The sequence below is a fragment of the Mus musculus genome, chromosome 5 (genome assembly GCF_000001635.26).
Source record: "Mus musculus strain C57BL/6J chromosome 5, GRCm38.p6 C57BL/6J".
Lineage (NCBI taxonomy): Eukaryota > Metazoa > Chordata > Mammalia > Rodentia > Muridae > Mus > Mus musculus.
Window position 1 is genome coordinate 104,288,731 of NC_000071.6, and position 25,045 is coordinate 104,313,775.

A 25,045-nucleotide genomic window follows, 5' to 3' on the forward strand; every position below is an offset into this window, starting at 1 on the left:
ATCAAAACATCCAATGATAGAGATGCTCATGAGGTTGTAGGTAAAGGGACCCTCTCTGTTACTGTTGGTGGAGGTGGAGCCTGGCACAGGCATGGTGGAAATCTGTGTAGAGACTTCTCAAAAGGCTAAATAGAACTTCCACAAGATCCAATTACAGCACACTTGGGTATATTTCTAAATAACTGTGTCTTAGAAGAGAGATGCCTGCAGGAGAAGTCAGGAGAAAGGATGAACCTAAATGTCTTCAACGGATGAGCACATAGGGAAAATGTACTACATACACGCAATAGAAGTCTACTCAGCCAAAAAACAATACAATTTCTAGAATATACTCTCTTATTCTCTCTGTTCCTGTGTTAACACTCAAATGAAATGCAACTTAAGGAAGAGGGGTGCCGGGCGTGGTGGAGCACGCCTTTAATCCCAGCACTCGGGAGGCAGAGGCAGGTGGATTTCTGAGTTCGAGGCCAGCCTGGTCTACAAAGTGAGTTCCAGGACTGCCAGGGCTATACAGAGAAACCCTGTTTCAAAAAGGAAGAGGGCTTTCTTCGTCTAAGAAGTTACAGTCCATTCTTGAGGGAATTGAGGGCAAGAACTCAACCAGGAAGTTGGAGCAGAAGTCATGGAGGGCTGCTGCTTGCTGGCTCATTCAGGTTCATAGTTATCTAGTTTTCTTATACAGTGTAGGACCACCTGCCTACAGAACTGAACACTCTGGTCTGGGCTCTATGTCAATCAACAATCAAGACAATCTTTATAGACCTGACACAGGCTAATCTGGTCTGGGAAAGTCCTCAGATGAGAGACTCCCTTCTCAGGTGGCACCAGGCTGTGTTGAGCTGACACTTGAAGCTAACAAGGATGTTCATTTTTCAGTTTTCCTTTTCAATGCTTAAGGTTAATAATGCTTTTAATTACATAACATATTCTGAAAGAGCACAGTTAAACAAGAGTTCAAGAAAGCACACGTGAGCACTGTAATTTAGATTCATTAAAAGGCCTGTATGTGACTCCTCCACTCCTCCTCAATCACTGTATGTCCTTTCCCTTTCTCACTTATCATTCCTCATGCACTAATGCACGTATTGGTTCATGTGTTGCCTTTTGCATCAACTCCCCACCTAAAGCATATGGAGGAGACGTCTGTCACTGTTATTCCCAGAGTTTAGAACAAATAATGTAATGGTACATTGGAAAAACTAAATACACACTAAACTAATAAGCAAATGAGAATGGCTATCCCCAGTTGTCAACCTGACTATATTTTGAATGAACTACAATCCAGAAATGGAGGGCACTCCTCTGACCCAGATCTCGAGCCTTGAAGACACAAGATTTTGATCTGGATATTGAAGCATAGAGGTCATGAAAAACTTAAGTCTGTATATGGTTCTGGAGTTGCCAAAAGTTCTACATCTTGATCCAGAGAGCCAAAAGAAGAGACTGACTTCCAAGCAGCTAGGAGAAGGGTCTCAAAGCTCTTCCCACAGTGATACACTTCCTCCAACAGGTCCACACCTATCCCAACAAGGCCACATCTCCTAATAGTGCCACTCACTAATCCAAGCATATTCAAAACACCACATTCTACTCCCTGACCCCATTAGGCTTGTTCAAACACTTGAGTCTATGGGGGCTATACCTACCCGTAGCATAGTACAAAATAAAGTTAGTCCAAATTTAAAAGTCTCCAACATCTGTCACAGTCACAACAGTGTTAATAGTTCAAAGTTCAAAGTCTCTTCTGAGATTCATGTATTAACTATAATCCCTTAAGAAATCAAAATCAAAAAGCAGATCACATACTTCCAACATCACAGGATATACATTACCATTCCAAATGTCATAGTGAGAAAATACTGGAGCAAAGCAAGACCAAAAGCAAACTGGTCAAACTCCAAACTGTGTCTGCATGTCCAATGTCAAAGTGCTCTCCTCAGATCTGCAATTCCTTTCATCCTTGTTGACTGCTGTCGGTGGTAGATCTGGTGTCAGTGGCAGTAAACTTGGTTCCCTTGGGCTGCTTTCACTCCCTGTTAGCAGCTTTCCTCTGCAGGTATCCCACTGCTCTGACACTTCTAACAACTTGGGGTAGCCAAGGCAATTTCAACTTTACAACTTCTCGTTTCCGTGTGCTGGATCCACACATGATCTTCTGGGCTCCTACAAACAGCTTGGGGTCACTTCTCCAGCTCTGCCCTCTGTAGCACTCCAGGCACTGGTTGACTCCACTTCACTGCTGCTCCTGTTCTAGGCGATCATCCCACAGTACTGGCATCTCGAATTTGTTAAAGTCTTTCACTGCAACTAGGCTTCACCAATAGCCTCATAGGCTCCCTTCATGGTACCAAGCCTCTGATTCTTGTCATGGTCCCTTCAGTCCTGTGCTGTCAACTGCAACTGAAGCTGCACCTTCACCAATGGCCTTCTCTGGCCTCCCACAGTGCCAAGCCTCAGCTGCTCTCCATGACCCCTTCATGCCTTCAAATCCAATACCACCTGCATGATTCTTATATTTTTGGTTGTGAGCCTAGCCTTTAATGACTGAGCTGTCTCTCCAGCCCTACCTGCATGATTCTTATACATTACTAAGTCCAGCTGCAGCACAAGGTACAATCTTTGTTATCTCTAGAACACAGCTTTGTTGTGCTCTCAGAAAACACTTCCCCCGAAGCTTTCACCTCAGTGATGCTGGTCTCTTCTTAACCACCACTCATCTCTTAGCTCCATCTAAACAGCTTCAATTATCCCAGTATTCTCCTTCTCTTCTTGATTCCAAAACCAGAGCCACATGACCAAAGCTGCCAGGTTCTGCTGCTTGCTGGGTCTGGAACATGCCCCCTTGTTCTATTACATCATCACCTAAGGCCTGAGGTCATCTAACTCCAAAACACAGCTTCTATAGGTTTGTAGGAAACGATGGTATTCCATGCCATAAGCACTGTGATATACCTTTAGGCTGATGTGTTTTAGTTTGTTGAACACAAGCCGTGGAGTAGTAAGAAAATGAACCTTGCAGTAGAGATAATTCTACACGACCAATGAACATTGGCATGAGTATTGTTGATAAATTGATAATCCATATCTCAAAGGAAGGAGTCAGTGTGAGATTTCATCATGATACCCAGGATGGGGTGCCACCAATAGCTGATGGAGTGTATCTTTTTAGAATTTTCATTTTGTCTATTTATACTCTGACTATAACTGAAACTATAGGCAGCAACTGTGGATAATGATATGGCTCTATTGGAACAGATAATCACAGAACTCCTTGTTCAATCTCTTACAACAAAAATCAGTACCAACAGACCTTACAACCTCAGAGACAGCAACATTGCTCGGTCCATCAGGGAATGTTTGTGTCTTAGAGATGCAAAAGCATCTCAGATATTACAGATGCTGAGGCTCTCAGGTGTAGTGTTCCCCTGAACACTCTGGTTCCTTGGTGTTCAACTTCTCTTCTCAGGGAAATGTTACATTAAATTAAAATTTGGGCTGTAGCAAAATGACACTGAAAAATCGGTTGAGAACACTGTGGCAGTCTCTCATTTATTCACCGTTGGGGATTATTTCAAGGTTTACCAAATGTGTGCCCCGTGTTGGGCTGAGGACACAATGATTAGATTCCCTGTCCATTCTCAGTAACTCATAGCCTACTTAGAGGGGACAAAATAAGCAAACAGTCACATTAGAGAAGGATGAGTACTATCATAGGGTCCACCACAGAGATACACAGAGGTATTCCAGTGCAGCCAGGACAGGCTTCCTGCGGGGTGGTCCCTCAGAGCTGAGTTCAGTAAGCAGCATCTACAGAGCCTTAAGGAAAAGATCTCAGTCCAGGGGATGGATGGGAGTGGCTGAGTATGCCAGAGTAGCTTAGGGAAAAGAACCGGATATGGAGAGAATGGAATGAATTGTGAACCAAAGCCAGTTGACTACCAGACTTCTACACAACTCTGAAATGTTAAAATGTTATTTTGAGAACACTGAGGTAGTGGGAAATTTCCGCAGACTATAAACATTTTCGTGTTTATTTAGACTGGCGTGAAAAGCAGATCATAAGGAAAACAGTTGAAGAGGTCCCGTATCAAGGCGAGGCTATAATGTCTCAAGTAAGAGAGCAGGGGTGGGTGGACAACAGCAAGTTCTGTCGGGTATTGACTTGATGGCGGGACATCCGCACACTGATGTGAGAGGAACGGATCCAGGCGAGTAAAGATAAGGAAGAGCAGGGCAAAGGAGTGCAGAGGAAGAGGCGGTCGAATCTTCCAAGGAGCTCTATCCACGATTGGCTTGAAGGATGGTGCCAAAGTCATAGATAATCTGAGGGTGCAGAATGAGAAGAGAAAATGGACACAGAATTCCCAGCCCCCCTCCCCCCCGCCCCCCCCCCCGACTGCCCCCAGCACAGAAATCTAAATGGCAGGGAGAGCCAGGGTGGTCGAGAGGAGAACCTTAGCAATCCGTAGGCAGAAGGGATAGAGGGAACCTGAGCACAATGCCACGGGGTTGGGAAGAGGAGAAATGGTGGCCTCGGGTTACCATAGAAACCACATAAGAACTCGATAGAAAAGTGTTCATTCCACTGTTCATGCAAAACACAGTGGTTAAAAAGTCAGTGGCCTCCGCGAAGCCAGTTCCCGGAGCTACGAGGCAAAGGCTGCCTTGGGGCAAGTTGAAGGGTGAGCAGACAGGAAAGAAATTGAATCAGCAGCTACATTAGTCATTTTTCTGTTGTTGTGATAAAACACCATGCCCAGAGGCAAGTTATGGAAGAATTTATTTTGATATCTGCTTCCAGAGGGCTAAGTGGCCATCTTATGGAGACAGGAAGTAGCATGGTAGCCAGAGTGGGAAGCCGAGACCTCCCTTCCTCAAGAGCAAGTAAAACGCAGAGAGAGCAAACTAGAAATAGAGCAACAGTCTATAATATTAAACCCTGCCGCTAGTGACCTACTTCCTCCAGGAGGGCTACATCTTTCCCAAACAGCAGCACCAACTAGAAACCAAGTGTTCAGATGACCGAGCCCATAGAGACAGTTCTTATTCAAACCGCTATAGCACATGTTAACTCTCAGGAAACTTGGAGAGAGCCATATAGGAAGATCTAGGTAGGGATGTATCTGGGGGATGTACATGCAATGTAAATATAGGATGTGTATATGTATGTATATATGTAGGCATGCGTACGGTGAGAAGATTGTGTTTTCTTTTATAAAAAGAGCCTTGAAATTTACATGGTAAAGAAAAAGAGCCAATAGGGAAGAATTGCTGGCACTGTAGGGGATGCAGGGACCTAGGAAATCTGTAAATAGATCAAACAAATGTCAATTTTATTCATCTCTGTATAATTTTGAATAATGACTATTTAGAAGGACAGCGATATTCAGGAGTTTACCTTCTGAGACAGGAACTGCACCAAGAAGAACGATCTAATAAGTTCTCTGCTCTTGAGCCTACCGCCCACAAATAGCACTGTGTGTTAGCCAACAAGGTTTCCCCCAGCATCTTATAAGAATAGAACCAATTGATGTGTCTCACTAATGTTCAACTGATGTCAAATCCTACGAGAACTTCCAGTCTCATGTAAATAGCCACAGATGTGGTTTCCCAGTCTCCACATAAAGCAACTGAAATAGAGGCAGCCCTTGTCCTCCAGAATACAACAACGAGAAACAGATGGCAAGAAGGCACAGGTCCGCCACCATCCCCCACAGGGACACAGTATCATGAGACCATGACAGTCTCAAGTAAGAGATTTCGTTGTGTATAAGAGATTTCGTTGAGACGCCTGTTTCTGGGCTGTGAGATATGTACATGCTTTGAGCCAGAAGGAATTGAAGTGCTGGAGAAGGAGACACAGGCCCCCATGGAACTATCTCCAACTCATAGCCACTCACAAATGAAGTTCTCTCCAACTGTCTCACTGGTGATACGAACCACTCTTAAGGTGTTGCCCCGTTTCGTGTTTTTATGGGATTTCTGTGTGTACAAACATGATTGTCTCTGAATCTCTGTTTCCTATGCTCTTTCTTTGGCTCTTTCTCTTCTGTTTGTTTGTTTTGCCCTATTCCAGTTTATTTATTTTCATTGAATTTGACTTTATTCTATCCTTTAGATGTCTCTTATTCTCCATTTATTTATTCATTCATTCATTCATTCATTCTTTATTTTACATTCTGATGACTGCCCCCACTTCCTGGTTCCCCTCTCACAGAGTCCCTCCCTCCAACCCCTCCCCTTCTTCTCAGTGTCTGTTGTCTAAGGAGAGACAGAAAGGGTGTGGATCTGGATGGGAGAAGAGGTGGGGAGAAGCTCAGAAGGTTGAGGGAGGGGAAGCTGTAATCAGAATATATTGTATAAAAAATCTATTTTTAATAAAAATTGTATGCCTGCATCTCTCTCTATTTCTCTGTCTCTCTGTCTCTCTGTCCCTCTGTCTCTCTGTCTCTCTCTCTGTCTCTCTGTCTCTCTCTCTGTCTCTCTGTCTCTCTCTCTGACTCTCTCTCTCTCTCTCTGTCTCTCTCTCTCTCTGTGTGTGTGTGTGTCACAGCCCATGTGTGGTGATGAAGGACCAACCTGGGGTGGTGTTCTTTGTCTTCTACCTTCTCTGAGGCAGGCAGTGTCTGTGTTTCACCATGTAGCCTCTCTCAAGCTTTCAGGATTCTCTTGTCTCTACTTCCCTCCCATCTCACTATAGGAGCATTTCAGTTATAGATATGGATGCTGTGGATCTGACTCAGGTCCTAACACTTGGACAGCAAGTGCTCTAGTCACACTCATGGGGGCCGCATCCCCAGGAAAGTCTTATTTAATTAATTATTTTATTTTGCTCCCTTCCTCCCCTCTCTGTCTCTTTCTCTGTCTCTTCCTCTCCCTCCGTCTGTATGTGTGTTTATGTGCATGCTTGTGTGTATGGGGGGGTGGGGGTGTTAGAGAGCATCAGATCTCCTGGAACTCGAGTTAACAGCAGTTGTGAACACCCAGTGGGTGCTGGAAACTCAGCCCCAGTCCTCTGCAAGAGCAGTCAGTGTGTTTAACTACTGAGCCATCTTTCCAGACCTCAAAGTAATTTTTGATCAATAGTGTTCCCCTCCTTCTATTTTATTTTTCTGCTATTTTATTGAAGAAAGCAGGTAGTGTGTTTAATAATATTTTCTATATTCTGGATGTTGCTGTGTGCATCTCAATGGTATGATTTCATGTCTTTGTCTGTTCTTTTATTTCTTCTGACCTGGTAGGTACGAGGGCTTGACCAGACTTAAGTTGTAAGATACTTTATGGGTGGTGAAGGAATATAATAGATGATACTTTAACAAACATTTCTGAAAATACCCTATCAACCCCCAAGTGCTTACATAATAAAATCAGGATTGTGGGAGAATTGAAATAGCACCTCAGACTTGACTCTAGGTGTGTCTCTTTGGTTCAAGCAGAAGCACACTGGTTGGGTCAATGACCAGAGAGCACCTGGTCTCTCTACAACTCCACCCTTTTATACAGGGGTTAAGGGGGCATGCAGCCATGTGTAGTGTTTTATGTGTGTGCTAGCAATTCAAACACAGGCCCTTGTGCCTGAATGGCTAGCCCTCTCACCTGCCAATCCATGTCTTCCCTTCCCCATTTCCCTCTTGAGTGCCTTTCCACCAGGATGACCCAGTTTCTGCTCTCACACAAGAACCTCACGATACTACCACATTGTCCAGGTTTTATGTTTATTTGTTGAGAAATTTGTACAGCGTGCTTCATCATATTCTTCCCCAATCCTCAACTCCTCCTAGGTCCTCGCTCCCTCTCCACCCAGTTTCATGTTCTTTCTCTCTCTTAAAAGAACCATGGTGGAGGAGCCACTGAACTCAGAGTCCGATTTGCATTTAATCACTCCTGAACATGGGCCTTTGTCTGCAGTGTGGCTGACATACCCAGTATCACTTCTTTGGAGAAACCTGGTTTTCCCATCTCCTACAGCTAATATTTGCAAACAGCTTCTTGGCTAGGAGTGGGACTTCATGCCCATGTGCCCTCCTCGGCTTGATCTTGTACTTAGTCAGTCTGTGAGCTCACCTGAGCCTCTGCCCTGCTGTGTCTAGAAAGCACTGTTCCTTTAAAATCATTCACCACCTCTGGCTCCTACAATCTTCCTGTCCTCCCTTCCACACAGATCCCTGAGCCTTGAGGAGAGGGCTGTGATAAATCATCCCCTTTGGAGTGAGCAGTCTGAAGTCTCTCATTCTCCATGCACTGTCTTATTCCGTCCCGCGGGATTCAGTTATTCGTGGGTGCGAGGGGGACCACGAACCTGGAAGGAAATGGGAGGAAAAGAAAGAGAGCCGGACGACCAAGTAGATTGAACATATCAAGGTCTCGTTTATTAGGCTGAGGTGCCTTCTTTTTAAAGCATACATCACGGGGAATATGGGAGGGGTCGAGGGAGAATTATACAAAGAACAAAGAAGTGGGCATCTGCTGACATGGGGGCCGAAGTCAGGCGCCAGGCAGCGGGCACTCTGGATTTTATCTCTGGAACATTGATCCTCCTTGACAGCCTTGGGGGTCAGGCTGGGCTCAGGCGTAACTCATGTCCTTGGATGGCACGGGAACTCAGGAAGAGATAGGGAAGAGGGGACTATAATTCAGCTTTTACAGCCTCAGGTGCCAAGAAAGGAATAGGGAGGAAGGGGGGTGATAACCAGCTCTTAGTACAAGGCCATTTGGCCTGTTAGGGAGATTGTGAAGGGCTCACTTTCTCACGGGATGGTCTCTGACACTGTCTGGCTGTGTGTCTCCCCATCTACTGCAAGACTGGGCTTTTCTGATGAGGTGTAAGCCTAGTGAGGTGCCCTGTTCATTAGAAGTCATTTTGCAGTCACTCAGCAGAATATTAGTAGTGGGTTTCTTTCCCCCTGGAGCTCACAACCTGTCTAGTCTCGGGTTCTTAGCACCGTGAATAATTCTATTTTCAGAAGTTAACATCCTTCCCCTCAGACACCTTTGAAGCTTGTGGGTGTTTGGGTTTCTGTGCCCTCTACCTGCACGTCTCTCCATACCCAACTGTGAGCATTTGAAAGCGTGTGCTAGAGTTTCTTGTTTAGCTCCCCATGTCCTATAAAACACTTTGGTTTGGTAGAGAACTGAGCAGTTCAAACTTTGCTCAACTGAGCTTATGGGGGTGAATTGAATACAAGCAAATAAAAGGAGCTTATTCAACTTCTCTTTTGTGGTTCTCTATTTTATTTTTAAATGCTGAAATACTTTTCTTTAGCTAAATCATCTGAAGAATCTAACAGAGTCACTACTCTGGCAACAATACTGGACAACAATGGCATTTATTGATTTCTGTAAAGTAGAAGTCAACAGAGAAGAATATGGGGATAAAGAATATAGGGATAAAGAAGACAACCAACCAGAGCTCCCAGGGTCTAAACCACCAACCAGGGAGTACACATGGAGGGACCCATGGCTCCATCTGTATATGTAGCAGAGGATGGCCTAGTCCATCATCAATGGGATGAGAAGCCCTTGGTCCCATGAAGGCCTGATATCCCAGTGTCGGGGAATTTGAGGGCAGGGAGGAGAGAGTGGATGGGTAGGTGGGGGAACACCCTCATAGAAGCAGGAGGGGGGGTGGGATAGGGGGTTTTGGGGTGTGGGAATTGGGAAAGGGGATAACACTTGAAACGTAAATAAATAAAATATCCAATAAAAAAATCTTCTGGAAAAGAAAAGATATACAAAATACAAAGGCAGTTTCCTTTGCAAACTTAGGAAATGTTCAGTTTGCCAATGCATGCAGTAAGTTTATTTTCCAGTAATTATTCAATAACCATGAACTGCTCTCTGGCAGTGCTAGTAATTATTCTCTACTCATAGGAAAAAAATTACATAAGAAGACGACTAGAAATAAGATTATACGATGTGCAGTGGCCTCATTTACACAGCAAAGGGCCACATAGGGGATAATGCCAAGGACTTGTTCTATGAAAGGTTACATCAGCTCCTTGGTCTCAACCTCGAACGCTGTAACGTTCACAGTCAGCATTGTGCTTTAGCAAAGCTTAGGTAATCTGACTGGTTTAATAATATCAGTTTTGACTTACAAGCCTCTGAAATATGTTTCAGGGAGAAATATAAAGGAATCAATATTAAACTATCTCTTGGCATCAACTCATTTCCTAATTCAGTACTTTTAGACCCATGCAGTGCTGTGTGAAAGCCAGCTTTCCTTTCTTTCAACACAGTGAAAACCTGTATCATTGTGAAAGCTTAAATGCTTAAGTCTTTTGCTATTTATTTTATTTGAAATGCAGTATATTATTATATATATTCAGAACTCTAACTACCATCTTCTCCTCACCCTTCAATTAAATCCCACAATGCAAGCCTCTTGGCAGAAGGCCCACCTTTCATGTTTATTCAACTGAGGCTGAATCTTGAAAATGTGTTGAAGTTTGGGATTCTCTGGTGAGAACCCACAGCCTGACGTTGTGCTGGCCACAGCTGTGATTGGCTGTTGAGAGGCGGAGAAGGGTTTATAGTCAGCAAGAGCAAGTGAATGAGTGAGTGACAGCCGGGAGAACAATCCGTGCCACTCACTCGAGCCAGGACTGCCGAAAGGAAGGTTAAGGTAATGGGCAAGGACCTCACAGCCAGGCACCTCAGTCTTCCTGTGTGGCTTTGGCTTGGAGTTTGTAGCTGCAGCATGGATCTTACTGCACAGTGCACAGTGGCTCTAGTTGAACTTTTGCTTGCTATGAAATAGGACCTCTGAGTTTAGGTTCTTTCCAAAGACCAGGCTGGTTAACAGAAGCATGCAGCTAATCTGCTCAGATTGGTAACATGAACTAGAAAATGATGCACCTTACTCTCTATTCTGCATATCATGACCATCTGGTTCTTTTGTTTTGGGTTTTGGTTTTTTTGGCTTGTTTGTTTTTGGTTTTCATGCCGATGTATTCAAGGTAACCTAACTGCAGTGCTATTTATGTCTGTAAATTGCTTGGAGATATGCATTTGCCATAAATCATACCTCATCTGTGCATCAATAATACACAATATCTTTTCAATATGTTCCGTGTTAAATTTCAAAGTGTTCATATTCTATAGCTCTGAAATCAATATGGAAATGTATACTGCTACAGAAGTTGATGATTTTGCTAGCTCATATGTATTTAATTGCTTCCTGTGACCCATTGCAAGTGTTTGAGTCAGCAGTAGCCACCACAGAAGTCTGTGATGTTTGAGGGATCAAAATGTAAACAAGAAGAGGTTATCATAGCGGCCATCTGAGGCTCTCATAGATCACTGTTGTCTTTATGTGTAGAATATGACCATGCAGGTCATGATTTCATTCTGCTTAGGTCATGACTTCTTGTGAGAAAATCTTATTATCACAGCTCTGTCTACAGTTCTGTACATTTAAGTTTCTAGTTCTTTCAATCTTATATCACATTCTTATGAAGCTATAAAACAACATTCTCCCTGTTCTTCCTCCTCCTCTTCCCCCTCTTTTTCTCTTCCTTCTCTTCCTCTTCCTCCTCCTCTTCCTCCTCCTCTTCCTCCTCCTCCTTTTCTATTCCTTCTCCTCCTCTTCTTCCTCCCCCTCCTCTTCTTCTTCCTCCTTTTCTATTCTTTCCCCTCCTCCTCTTCCTCCTCTTCTTCCTTTCTCCTCTTCCTTCTCTTTTTTTTTCCTCCTCCTTCTTCATTGCTATTGTTTTTGTTTTATTTTTTGGTACAGAAACTCATATAGCTCATGTGTGCTTTAAATTATTATGTAGCCAAGGATGTCCTTGAACTCTGGACGCTCCTGCATCTACCTCCTAGGTTTAGAACCAGGAATATCAGTCTCCTTAAATGGGTGGTCCATCTTCATGGACTAAACCTCTGTGCTCCTCTAAATTTGTTAAACTTTACTCTCTCTCCCTCTCTTTCTCTCTCTCTTTCTATTTGTCTCTCTGTCTCTGCCTTTCTTTGTATATCTATCGCTGTCCCTCTGTCTCTCTGTCTCTCTCCCTTACTCTCTTCATTTCTCCTTTCTCTTTTTTGTTTGCACACAAATAATGATTCCAACACACAAATTGGAGAGGACTGTGAAGAAGTGTGTACATATCAAATCAAAATTCCCACATCAAGTGTGCCTCATACCTTACTCTGCATGGTTGTTATTTTAGTATCTAATACTCAGGGTAGACGTAGTCAATGCTGGTGAAGAGGTAAAATTAAAAAACAACCCCCCCCCCACAGAGTACAGTGCCTGACATGGGCTTTGTACAGAGAAATTGCCGTCCCCATTACATCAGTGAACTGTCTCCATGTATGAAGTAACCCCCGTTAGCTGTGTGGGAGCTATCAGGTTCCAGTTAGGTTTGCTCAACTTCTAGAGGATCGAGTTTTATAATAGAATTTTAGGGTAGCATTCACTGTCTGCTTCCATTCATGATGGGGCTGTTTGGAAGTGGGGAGTTGTTGCTGTACCCCAGGATCACCCAGGATCAACCACCCACTGAGAGTTGTAAGCTAGGGCATCTGTACAGATCACAATGCTCCACACTAATAGATGAAAAACTTCAATGGAGATTTGTCTGATACCTCCGAAGAGCTCACCCTCAGACCACGAGAGTAGTATTTCATACATTGTGAGGTGTTTCCCTCTCTCCTCTTTTCTCCTGTCTTCCCTTTTCCTTCTCCCTTCTTACTGCCATCTTTCTCCTTCCCTCCCTCCTCTCCCTCCCTCCACCGCTCTCCTTCTCTCTCTTCCTTTCCTCTATCCCTCCCTTCCTCCCTTCCACTATTCCTCCCTTGTTTTCCCATCTTTCCCTCTCTCTTGCAGGCCCCAAGCCAACTGTGAAGTATTCAAGGTACTCATAGGAAAAACAGCTCCCACTGCCTATTTTAAGAAGGAACTTTCAGTTCAGAAATCCACGCACAGAAGTTGGAAACCTCTTGTAGTCCGCTGTGTAAATGAACCATTTCAACACATTTGAGCTTTGCTTGGTTTTTTTAAATTATTCACTCACAGCTGCACTGACAAGCTGGTTGATGTGGCTGATGCCCCCTTGGTAGTGCTATCTGGGGTTCATGCACCCCCCATGTGAAGCACCCTGAGACTTTAGATCCAGATGCAGGGATTCAATGTCCTTGACCGACAAACCGCAGAAAGACAAGTATGGAGCTCGGTACTATTCAGACACATCTACAGAATAACCAGAAGGACTTTGAAGATAGACAGAGCTTTTCAGGACTAGGGGTCAAACACGAGCCTCCACATGTGGCAGGCAGGTACTCACAGCTCTCAAAAGAGAATTAGACCAATTAAGATCAGCTGAATCATTTATGGACAAATGAGCCATGCACTATGCTTTAATATCTACTAATGATATCCCTTCTTCAATTGCAGAAGAAATTGCAAAATGAAGACTGCTTTAATTTTGCTCAGCATTTTGGGAATGGCCTGTGCTTTCTCGGTAAGTTGATTGTGGAGAAACCTTGTATTTTAGGTAGTTATACAACTGTATGCAAGCAGGGTGTGAAACAGTAAAATGTTGTTTTAAACAGATGAAAAATTTCCATCGAAGAATCAAAGCAGAGGATTCTGAAGAAAACGGGGTAACTGATTTCAGACCATTTCTCTGGCCTATGCTTATTCCAGTATAACTGTACACTAAACACAGTGGTACCATTCTTTTGTTTGTACAGGTCTTTAAGTACCGGCCACGCTACTTTCTTTATAAGCATGCCTACTTTTATCCTCCTCTGAAACGGTTTCCAGTCCAGGTAAGTGCGAAACTTGATTCTCCTTTCCACTTGTTAAGCTTCTATCACAGGGATCAAATTTAACACTCAAACATCCTGATTCACCCTCAACACAGCTCATCTAGAGAGACTTCTCGCTACGAAAGCCCGAATTTACTCTTTTTTTAAAAAAAAAATCCTAAGTTTTCTTTCAACACGAGAGAGACAGCACAGGGAGTTAAAGCATTGGTACAGTAGAAACTGTGGCAGTAGAAATGAGTACCTTGGCATGTAGAGTTCAAGTGCTCAGCTATTCTGCTAATAAAAGTGAACCATTTATCAGTGACTGACAGTAGAGCCAGTGATAAGACCACTCATTGTCATGATGGTTGATTCAGTGCTGTCAGCCAGCTGTTCACACCTGACATTTCAGCATCTTCTGAACATGGGACAAGCTACATCCACAGGGTCTTCAGACAGCAGTGGCCTTAGTCCCTCAGTGTCAGCGACGATCATCTCCAGGACCCTGTGGGTGGCAGAGCTGTAGGTATCACATGCAGCACAATTATGATGGAGTCTGGCCCAAGCACCTCAGAGGCAACAGAGAGACTTGTGAGATGTTGGAAGCCTGGGAGCAAAAAACATCCCCACAATTTGTAAGCTAGAAGGCAAAATAACTAAAGTTAAAAATGAGACATCCCATTTTTTGCTGGGCTATTTGTGAAAGAGGCCTTTGAATACTGGAGGGTGTGGTATTGATTCTAAATTCACAGCAAGCTAGAGTACACTATTTTTGTCATTGTACAGTTTGGGTCCGGAGCACCAATTATGTAGCGCTTGACCCAGGACTTCCAAGGCACAGAAAGCATCAGACTGCTGAGAACGCTGCCCCAGTGCAGCGCTTGGCTCCGGATCTCACCATGTGTCAGGCTAACCCCACTCTAGCTCATGCAATGATAGGAAATCATAATCCTCAAGTATTTCTAGCACCATTATAATGACAGGGAACTTGTGTGGCCACAGAAATATGAGCATGAATGATACAAGAGTTGTGGGTTTTCAGAATTGTCTACCATTCTTTGGTTCACCTCAGGCCCAGAAATAAACAGGGCTATTTGGAACCTTGTTCCCTTTCTAAAACAGAAATGATGTAAATTCTAGTTCTTATGTAGCTGGCCACCTTTCATGGAATATCTAATATTTAGATACAACCATTCCCTCCTGGTTTTTTTGTTTTATTTTGTTTTACATAGCTATGTGTCCACAGTGTACTGATAAGGTAAAATAACAACTACTTATCACCGATAGACTCAAATGTCATAGAAATCAACTATACTTTTGTGGCAAATTATGTACATAGAGGCTTGATTAAGTTAAGCAGAACTTGTGAGATAGCTGCTTTAAAATAGACAATAGAACACCTTCTAATACAACTTCTGAGATATTTGCGACAAGCTCCTGTTTCACAAAGTCTCACTTCTCCTAACTTGTATCGGTTTCTATTGTCCAAAGCTGTCATCCTGGACTCTTGCATTACATTTTATTGGCTTTGAGATTCATGTTTCAGTGAGTAAGTCTGCTTATGGACCTACTGTAAATATCAACCTGCATGTAATGCATCAGATGGGTGGCGAGGCCACCAGCAAGTCTACTATAGATTGTTTCTCTGCTGACCTATAGAGACAAAACTATAAATCATCTTAATTTAGTATCCTAAGCTGTTTTAATGAAAAACTACATTTTATGATTAAGATGATATTTGATTACTGTTCTAACTTATAGAGGACAAGGTTCCATTTATATCTTTTATCATATTCAGCAAGCATACCAAAATTGGTTTCAGAATTGTCTTCCATTAAGACATCTGCCCATCTGTCTTCTGTCTGTCTGTCTGTCTATCTATCTATCTATCTATCTATCTATCTATCATCTTCCATGTCTCTATATAAATTCACTGAAGACTCTGAAGGAATCAGTAAGACTGATAAATTGATAAGTAAAAGGAAGGAAAGTGATTCAAAACCATAACAAAATAAAACACAAACCCTAAGGCATTCCATATAGCTTCTAAATGGTTCCCAGCACATACAGCAATAATCAATGCTGGTTGAGTTGGGGAGGGAATTAGAGGGAAGGAACCATGAAAAATGCCCAACACACTCCCAGCTGAGAAAAACAGCTCTGGTTATATAAATATATGGCCCTCTATATTTGATTCAATAAATGGAAATAGTTAGAATATAATGGCTTGTTTTATACCCCACTAGGTGTGGAACAGCACAACTACCAGGTCATAGCAGTGCAGGGAGGGCCTAATGATTCTTTTTCCACCCAAAGTTATTATTGGCCTCAGACAACACTCACTCCCTTTCCTTGGCTGGGTGACATGGCCACCTGAAAAATGAGGCCAGCAGGGACCAGCGAGCAGCATGAGTCCTTTCTACAGCCTATTCCTAACCCAGAAGATCGAGGTCCCTCTAAGTAATGTTCTCCGAGGGCAGGATGCTTATCAGGTCATCAGAATTTAAGCTAAGATTGATAGGCAGGAAATACCAGACTCTGATCTAGGTATGGATTTAATTCCTAAGGTCATTGAAGCTAAGTTCAGAGTAAGAAGGAAGATTCAATTTGGGTTATCTCTGGTAGAAAGACCAAACATTTCCTTTCGTGTCTTAGAAGTATTGATGCATGTTTAGACTTAAATTTAATTTTTAAAATCTCAGAATTAGGATAAGTCTAATGTGTAGAGCATTTACCCTGAGTTTGAGTCACAGCACTGCAAGATTATAACAAAAAATATAAAAGCACCAACAATAAGACCCCAGCAAAGCTTAGTGCCCATGCTTTATAGGTAGAATCTTTCGTTTAATTTATTGTAATTGTAAGAGCTTTTTTTGTTTAAAAAAAACCTTTCATCTAATTTAACTGTATAAATATCAATTATTTTAAAATTAATTTTAATTAAATTTAGAAGCTAAGAACACAAATTTAATTTCTTTAGAACAAAGTACAATTTAGATAGCAGTATTTAAGAGAATTATCAAATAACAATTTTCTTTTTATAATAAGCTAAATCACAAATCATCTATATTTTGTGAGGAAATAAGACTATGAAATCTATTTAGAAATGGTTTGGGAAGTCACACTTTTTTGAGCGGTTTCTTCATGGAGAGATTCACTCAGCAGTTCCTGGATTCCTTCAAAATTAAGCAGTTTTGTGATTCGTTATTCTGGATTTTACATAGAGTGTTTAGAAGGTTGAAACTGAGTATCCCCATCATACAGTGTGCTTCATAAGACAGCTGTTTCTGTTTCCTCGTTCTGTAGATGTGCAAATATACCTCTTCTCACTTTAGCTGGAAACCCCTCCATAGTTAGCAAATCAGTCAAGCCAATAATACCAAGTGAAAGTAAATATCTCTGTGTTACACTTTAATTATCAGAAAGTGTTCATCGTTGTGGAGTATACATTTATGCATCATATGTGTGTATATACGTGCACACACTGTATGTATATTTTAGGGAGGCAGTGACTCTTCAGAAGAAAATGGAGACGGCGATAGTTCCGAAGAGGAGGGGGAGGAAGAGGTAAGACATTTTGTATTTCTTCTGTAACAAGCCAGGCAGCACAGGGAACGGATGGGAAACTATTCCATGAATTCTAGACTCAGCAAATAACCATTGCCACCTTTCCAGCTCCTTAGAACTTGCTATTTTGGACAGGTGGAGTATTATTTAAATTAGAAACAACTAAAATAACCAGTTTCAAACATCATTGTAATTTGAGGTTAAAGCTACCTAGACATGGTTCAGAAAAACAAAGGTGTCTGCAATTTAAGGGAAGTGCAAAATCCATTAAAAAGCAACACAAAGTTTATTCCCATTTGGTGCCCATGTTGGCGGCAAGAAGTAGCAATCCTGGGCTTAGTGTGACTCACCTTCCTCCCTCAGCGGTCTGCATGTGAGACCAGGTAAAACCGCTACAGTGCTGCCGCATTTAATCTACAGAATGCAGTTGGCCTCTTTAACAGTAATTTAATAGGATTTTGTCTAATAATTAGATTGCAAAAACCAAAATACTCAAGACATATAAACATCTTCCTAAGCAGTTATGTAATCATGGCTAAAATCCTTACACAGCTTGTAAGTCATGCTATCATGTTTATAGCAGACATCTGTGCCTAAGGAAACATACCAATTAGGATATATTTTTCTGGGTAGTCAGTTATAGCTACTCTGGCATGGGAACCTTCTAAATCCAGGTATCCCTAGGTGGTATTTATGAATAGAAAATGGCAGCCAAAACAGAGCATCCTTGTCAGCTACCCTGAAAGTAAAGGGTGTGGTAACTTGAATGGTGACAAAGGATTAGGTTCTTGCTTCTGGTATCATTTCCTGTGCTACAATTCCACTGACAACTTGACAGAAGGCCTTAAAATAATGCCAAGCCTGGCCCAGAAAACATGTGTGCATTACTACAGCCTTCACAATCTTGCCACAGTTCAATCGTACCCCAAACTAAGGAGGAGCCATCCAATTCCCTATAGTTGTTTCATGTGCAGCGATTGTGACTTGGCCCTTGCATATCCCAGTTGCACCCTGTATCTCTGGCAGCAGCTCTTGGCTTGCTGTGGTGGAAGTGGTGGTGCCTAGAGAAGGATCAAGTCTCTGACACGGTTATGCACACCCACGATGTTGCCAGCCGTCTCGTGTATGCAGCTCCTCCCATTCCTTCCGTTCACATCCCCTAAGATCGGAGACCTCCATGTTAAACTCTGTTTAAGGAAATGACTGTTCTGTGCCCACTTCTGCAACTGTTCTGATGCACACATGGTGTCCACCCAGGAAATACTTGATTATTTGATTTTGAAATGTCAAAGGAAGACTTGTTCCAAAGATCATCCACTCTCAGTAATCATAGAAAAGTGAATTTGGGAGTCGGCACAATTCCTGTCATGCTTGCATCTTCGTTTCTTCCTTAAGATTTAATTTATACTTTCAGTTAGGTCTATAGACTCTGGAATTGTATTCATACTTGGGAGGATTTTCTATTTGATGATAACCCGCTCCCCACAACACACATACACACTCACAGCTTAAAGTATATAAGACTTGCTTAATTTTGTATAGCAACGTACATGAAAACATCATCAGCTCACTGGAATTTCAACAACTGAACATAGAGGTAAAATCATCACTAATATAAGAAGTGGCACTGGCCTAATATTGCATTAGTCAACTCCCACTATGGACTACTGTAAGTTTGACTTATACAAGGCTTCTGCTTTTTATTTTTTATATACAATACTTAATAATACTATACATTTGCATAATCTATATATATAGGATGATGCAGTGTACATTCTTTTGTGAGGGGCTTTGGTTGCTCTGACCTTCAGATTCATTCATATTATCTCACAGTCCTTACTGAGTACTCGGGCTTCCTGCAGGCACTACACTGTATCAGTGTTGGAATGTATGATACCTGAAAATGGGTGATTTGATAGGTTAGCCACAAACATACTGCTGGGAGCCTTCTAGGACTTCTTCGAGTGACTCTACACGTTGATTTTAGGAGGCTATTTTTCTTAAACATTGTAGTTTCTGAGTCAAAGATGTACATATGTTCACCTCTAGTAAATGCAACCAATAGGCTTTCTGAAGTAGGAGCAGTCAAGCAATGTCCCACGCTTGGCATACCAAGCTTCCACCCCACAATTCTCGTCAGTGCTTGCTTATTTCATCCATCAGAGGATTAATAACGCTGAAAATGTGTGTATAACTTTCCTATCTCATAAGGCATCTGGAGCCTAAGATGGCGCACCCATCGCCCCCCTTCCCTTTTTAGTTTGTTTGCACAAGAACATTCTTCAGTTAAATTTCTGGGCCAATCAAAGATCCTGAAGGAGGAACTGCAGACATTGAGAGATTGGACTCTGTTCAGTCTTGACCCTGCCACCAATGCGGTACCATGAATTGTCACTCCTTGTGACTTCGTACAAGTTACAGTGTCAGCTCAGTTTTTCATCAATGAAACAAGGGTATAAGTACCAACCAGCAGGGCCTCTCAGTCTCAGAGTCTTTCCAGTGATGCTAGTGATTTCTGCTTACACCTCTAAAAGATTTAATCGGTTTGAATGAATCATTAAAAAAAGCATAATAGTATAGCACTCATGAGACATTGAGCACACCCAGCCTGGTAAGATGGACTTTGGTTGTACCAAATCCTTCAACAAATCTAGATCATTCACAAATTTAACAAGAAAAATCCTGCTTTAGACAACTTGTTTGCATAAGCCAGACCAAGCTCAGCTTCAGTTTGTTTTCCTGAAATCTCAGCATTATCCTACTATCACAATCTCCCAAAAATAGCTTCCAAGTAAACTCAACTGTGCAAGTACTCATTTACACATAAAAAGTTTAAAAAAACAAAATCCAGACTTTCACTAGTAGGTATTAGTTATACTAATAGATTAGCTCGATTCTCAAACTAATATCTCACAGCTAAATAAAAACATAAAACGTTAAATATTAAAATGTACATTTGCTTGACATGATTTTTAATCATGTCCATGTAATAGCACTATACAATCCTGTGAATACTTGAAACACTGTTTAGCAACGATCTACAGAACAAATACTGTTGATTTGAGGAAATGAAAACCTGAAGCACCGGCTGATAAATGGGATCAAATAAAGTTTAGTTCTTAGAAATAAGAAGGAATGTGGCACGTGGGAAGCAGTTGAGCCAGCCGAGAGCAGTGCCAATTAGGAATTGCAGCTGTAGTAAAATTTGAACTCTGGATATTTTCACCAGGAGACTTCAAACGAAGAGGAAAACAATGAAGATTCTGAGGGGAATGAAGACCAGGAGGCGGAGGCAGAGAACTCCACACTTTCCACACTCTCGGGTGTAACAGCTAGCTACGGAGCAGAGACCACACCCCAAGCACAGACTTTTGAGTTAGCGGCACTCCAACTGCCCAAGAAGGTAATGAGCCCCAAACACGGATTCCGCTTTCATCTTTCTGCTGATGTCCACATTGCCCCCACATTATCCACATAGTATTTAATACCATACATATGTGTGTGTATACACACATACATACACACACATATATGTATATGTATATATATGAATGTCAGTAAAGAAGCAAGAATAGATACACTTTCCCTGATTACAAATGAGGGATGATATTCTGTATATTTCCATCCCAAGCTGTTGACAATTTGCGTAATAACAGAAGACAGCAGCAGGGATAAAATGGACAACCATATAATGCATAAAAGGGCCAGAGAAGTATCACCCCACATCGAATGTGCCCCTTCCAAGGCAGAGAAAGTGGGTAGAGCTTGGGAAGCACGGCCCACAGGACAGGATTATCACGTACACCCCCAACCCATTGGAACGCATCCCAAAGGTATCTATTCTGAATTTTTTTAAGTCATCACAAATTCCTTCACAAATTAAAGTATATACAACTCAAAACAGCCTCTGTAACAAGACCATCAGCACAAAAGTTCTGAGTATTTTCTTAACTAGATTCAAACATTCCTTTCCAGGCTGGAGATGCAGAAAGCAGGGCTCCAAAAGTGAAGGAAAGCGACGAGGAAGAAGAAGAAGAAGAGGAAGAGGAAGAAAATGAGAACGAAGAAGCAGAAGTGGATGAAAACGAGCTGGCGGTCAACGGCACCAGCACCAACTCCACGGAGGTGGATGGCGGGAATGGCAGCAGCGGAGGAGACAACGGAGAAGAAGCCGAAGCAGAGGAGGCAAGCGTCACTGAAGCAGGTGCAGAAGGAACCACAGGGGGCAGGGAACTGACCAGTGTTGGCACCCAGACAGCTGTCCTTCTGAACGGGTTTCAGCAGACAACCCCACCGCCCGAAGCCTATGGGACCACCTCGCCACCGATCAGAAAAAGCAGCACCGTTGAGTATGGGGGAGAATACGAACAAACAGGCAACGAATACAACAATGAGTATGAAGTCTATGACAACGAGAACGGGGAGCCTCGTGGCGACACTTACCGAGCTTATGAGGATGAATACAGCTACTACAAGGGGCATGGCTATGAAGGCTACGAGGGTCAGAATTATTACTACCATCAGTGAAGCCCCCTCCCCGGGGGGAATTTCCCCATTTGAATTCCCCATTCTGTCTTATCATCTGGCTACCATTTTCAAAATTCAACTCAGGAAGGTGCAATATAACAGATGTGCATTTTATAGTGTGGAATGGTGCTACAGCCCCAGAGTGATTTCCGCAAATGCTTTTGTTTGTAGTGGGCTTCTTCTTTAAAAAAAACAAATTTCCCAGGTGTGTCATTGAAGAGTCTTAGTAAATCAGGGCTATTGATCAAGCAGCACACAGATCTATGAGCTGGGACTAGATGGATACTTTGGGATTATAGCTCTATAGTGTTTGTGCTATTGCTAACTGCGCAAACATACCCTGTATAAGAAGGCTCCTAATGAGAGATTTATTAACAACACTATATATGATGTGTGACGTTCCTTTATCACACCCCCTATCTAATACTGTATTAGGTTTAATTTGCATCCTCATGTATTTTATGTAACCTGTGCACATGCATTTTTATCACAAATAAATATGCAATCTTTCACATGTGTTATAATTAAGAAGAAAGAGATTTAGAATGAGTGTGGGTTTAAGGAGCAGGGAACAATTCAGCTAAAAAGCAACACTTATTTCCATCAGGGTTTTAAACTCAGAGGATCTGGAAGCATTCTTTCTTCAATACATCTGAATGGCTAAGGTTTGACTAAGGAGGGCACAGTCACTGTATACAGGAGGAAGTAAATGTCTCCCCTTAAAGTTGCCAGATTTAACAAGCATGAATACATGTTATAAGATGCCCACTTCAGTTTGAATTCCAGATAAACAATAAGTGGCTTTTAATACAACCCCTCCCCCCATGAATGATTTGTCTCTGTGAAACATCTGGAACAAACTTATGCTAAATAAATGACTTATTCTTTATCTAATATTCAATTGTGGCTGAGTGTCCTGTGTTCTTCTGGTAAGCTTATCCCTACATAATTTGATTTTAAATGGGGCAGGGTAATTAAACTCTTACACACATGCAAACACACACACTACACACACATACACATGCAAACATAAATGCATACAAACTGCCCACACACATATGTAACAGACAAACCACAAACACATACAAATGCAAAAACACAAACTACATACATACAAACACACACAAATTCAAACACCCACAAACTACACATACACAAACTGCCACAAACATATACACATGTAAACACACACACACACACTACACATATACAAATTACACAAAGTGCACACACACATACACACACGAAAACACACACACAAAGTACACTTATACAAACTATACACACATAAAAACACACACACACACACACACATACTAACACACACTTAGTCTACAAAGTCTTGACAACAACTGACTCCTTAATGTAAACCTAAAAGCAAAATTCAAATTAGCATATAGGTAGTTGGAAGATGCTTGCTGACAAGAAGTCACACATCCTTTCATTTATTCTCTATAAAATTTAGTGTGAGCCCACATAGTCAGCGTTTAGATATCCAGCACAGGAAAATGTAGAGCCTTTTCGGTGATTGCAGTTTGGGTACCATCAGTTACATCATCACCTGCTCATGGACCTCAATAGAGAAGTTGGAAGACTAGTCGATAAGCACCCTCACAATACCTGCCACCTTGCCCTCTTACCCCTCAGTCCTCCCACTGACCCCTCAGTCCTCCCACTGACACCCTCAACCTTCCCCCTGATCCCACAGTCCTCACACTGCCCCTTCAGTCCTCCATTTGACCACTCAATCCTCCCACTGGTCCCTCAATCCTGCCACTGATGCGTCAATCTTCTCACTGATCTCTTAGTCCTCGCACTGACCCCTCAGGCCTCGCACTGACCCCTCAGGCCTTAGTTACATGGTATTTTCATTTGCTTGCTTTACATTTTTAAGCTACCAGGAAGCCAAATCAGCTTACTCATCATGCTTTCCAAAATAACCCAGGTAGTTTTTGGTAAAACATATAATTAAGTGAATTTCATCACTCCATTCCTGCCCAGATGTAGACTTCCAGTACAACACTCTTAGAGCCTGTTGGGTGTCAGGTGGTTTCTAAGCAGCAAGATAGTTTGTAACAGTTCCTTGATGCTGTTTGATTGACATTCTCTATTTATATTGATTCCACAAGCAGGGAGACAGGCAACAAACAGGAGCAGCAAAATGTCAGTTCCCAGTATTCCTAACATCTCAAAATGATAGTAAACCAGAGGTGATAGGTGGCAGAGGGTCAGACTTTCTGCTATTGAGGAGCTAGCTCTAATCATAGCTGAGCAGGTGGACCTGCACAGAAGGCTGCAGTTGGGTATCAAGGAGATAAAGTTGCAAGACTGAGACTTGGGCAAAGGCAGGCAGGCTGTTTGTGAGTTGATGACCTGAGAATATTAACAGGTCTATAGGTATTTGCTTCTGAAAGAGGACTCTGTCCCTTTCCCTGTGGCCACCTCTATCTCGTCTGCTCTTTTCAAGTCTGTCTTAGTTTGGTTAACACCATGCCTCAGTTGAATATTCTCTCCACATGTCTGCCCAGATACAACCAGATTTACTCTATGGAGAACACAAGCTCTTCTACAGTTTGATCCAACACTCCACAGTCACAGTGTGGGGCCTAGTCATGCACCCAACTCACATTGGCCACTTTGTCCAAGTGAGACTCCCTAACAGCTAGCTCTATTCACAAAACCAGCCTGGAGCTCTCTGCTTTCTCCTCTCAAAACCCTGGGATCTCAAACAAGGAGAGGAGAATCTCCTGAAAAGGACAAAATAGCAACGTAATCTTCATGGAACATGATGAGTCTAGCTAAAGAGTTTTCAGTGCAGGGTATTTTGTGACCTTGTAAGAAATATCAAATATGATTTTTTTTCTATCAAAACCCATAAAACTTGTGTTTAGGGGAGGGAATTCAGATCCTTTTATCTCTTCCACCTAAGACTTTATGTAAATGTTCATATCCCTCTCCCACCCAGCAAAACCTTTGTTTACACAAAGGTTTATTGCTGTATTTCAGGAATTTGGTGGCCTGAAACTGTGACTCTTTTCTCTTTGGAGCAATGGTATCTTTCCCTTTCCTTCATTTCCTGTGTACCAATTATTGTCAAACTAGCCAAGGAAGTGAAGACTGATGTGTTTATAAAAAGATAAAGAAGTGTAAGATATGTTCTATGGCAGTGTGGTGAGGTATGGGGGAGAGGCAGTGCCTCAGC

The 25,045-nt window shown here is 42.3% G+C and overlaps 1 protein-coding gene across 1 annotated transcript, besides 8 other annotated features; it reads left to right on the forward strand.

The window, feature by feature from the left end:
• Positions 1,313–10,590: a promoter, noted in NCBI's record as "9 kb promoter". NCBI's record gives its function as "drives expression in calvaria, mandible, and tibia" and the evidence as "EXISTENCE:transgenic organism evidence [ECO:0001131][PMID:15970437]".
• Positions 5,596–5,616: a protein binding site, noted in NCBI's record as "C3 site". NCBI's record gives the evidence for it as "EXISTENCE:protein binding evidence [ECO:0000024][PMID:12459268]".
• Positions 8,086–10,556: a promoter, noted in NCBI's record as "-2472 promoter". NCBI's record gives its function as "drives expression in osteoblasts" and the evidence as "EXISTENCE:reporter gene assay evidence [ECO:0000049][PMID:10027904]".
• Positions 9,210–9,228: a protein binding site, noted in NCBI's record as "-1335 Osf2 site". NCBI's record gives the evidence for it as "EXISTENCE:protein binding evidence [ECO:0000024][PMID:10027904]".
• Positions 10,347–10,373: an enhancer, noted in NCBI's record as "C element; also known as OSHE (osteoblast-specific homeodomain element 1)". NCBI's record gives its function as "functions as an enhancer when multimerized; may be important for bone-specific expression" and the evidence as "EXISTENCE:reporter gene assay evidence [ECO:0000049][PMID:10788516]".
• Positions 10,353–10,378: a protein binding site, noted in NCBI's record as "oCR2 probe". NCBI's record gives the evidence for it as "EXISTENCE:protein binding evidence [ECO:0000024][PMID:16000302]".
• Positions 10,353–10,378: a protein binding site, noted in NCBI's record as "oCR2 probe". NCBI's record gives the evidence for it as "EXISTENCE:protein binding evidence [ECO:0000024][PMID:10788516, PMID:16000302]".
• Positions 10,452–10,479: a protein binding site, noted in NCBI's record as "oR1". NCBI's record gives its function as "positive regulation of promoter activity" and the evidence as "EXISTENCE:protein binding evidence [ECO:0000024][PMID:16000302]".
• Positions 10,557–22,742, forward strand: Ibsp (integrin binding sialoprotein). Its single transcript, NM_008318.3, has 7 exons — positions 10,557–10,624; positions 13,394–13,460; positions 13,552–13,602; positions 13,693–13,770; positions 17,251–17,316; positions 20,546–20,719; positions 21,292–22,742. Exons 2-7 carry the CDS (start codon positions 13,407–13,409, stop codon positions 21,841–21,843), a joined length of 975 nt encoding a protein of 324 aa, NP_032344.2. The 5' UTR covers positions 10,557–10,624; positions 13,394–13,406; the 3' UTR covers positions 21,844–22,742.
• Positions 22,743–25,045: the final 2,303 nt, after the last annotated feature.

Excerpts from the sequence above, each read along its gene's own strand:
- Ibsp (NM_008318.3), top strand. The coding sequence starts at position 13,407 with ATGAAGACTGCTTTAATTTTGCTCAGCATTTTGGGAATGGCCTGTGCT. Across the intron at positions 13,771-17,250 it reads TGAAACGGTTTCCAGTCCAG|GGAGGCAGTGACTCTTCAGA; the intron begins GTAAGTGCGAAA and ends TGTATATTTTAG. Across the intron at positions 17,317-20,545 it reads AAGAGGAGGGGGAGGAAGAG|GAGACTTCAAACGAAGAGGA; the intron begins GTAAGACATTTT and ends TATTTTCACCAG.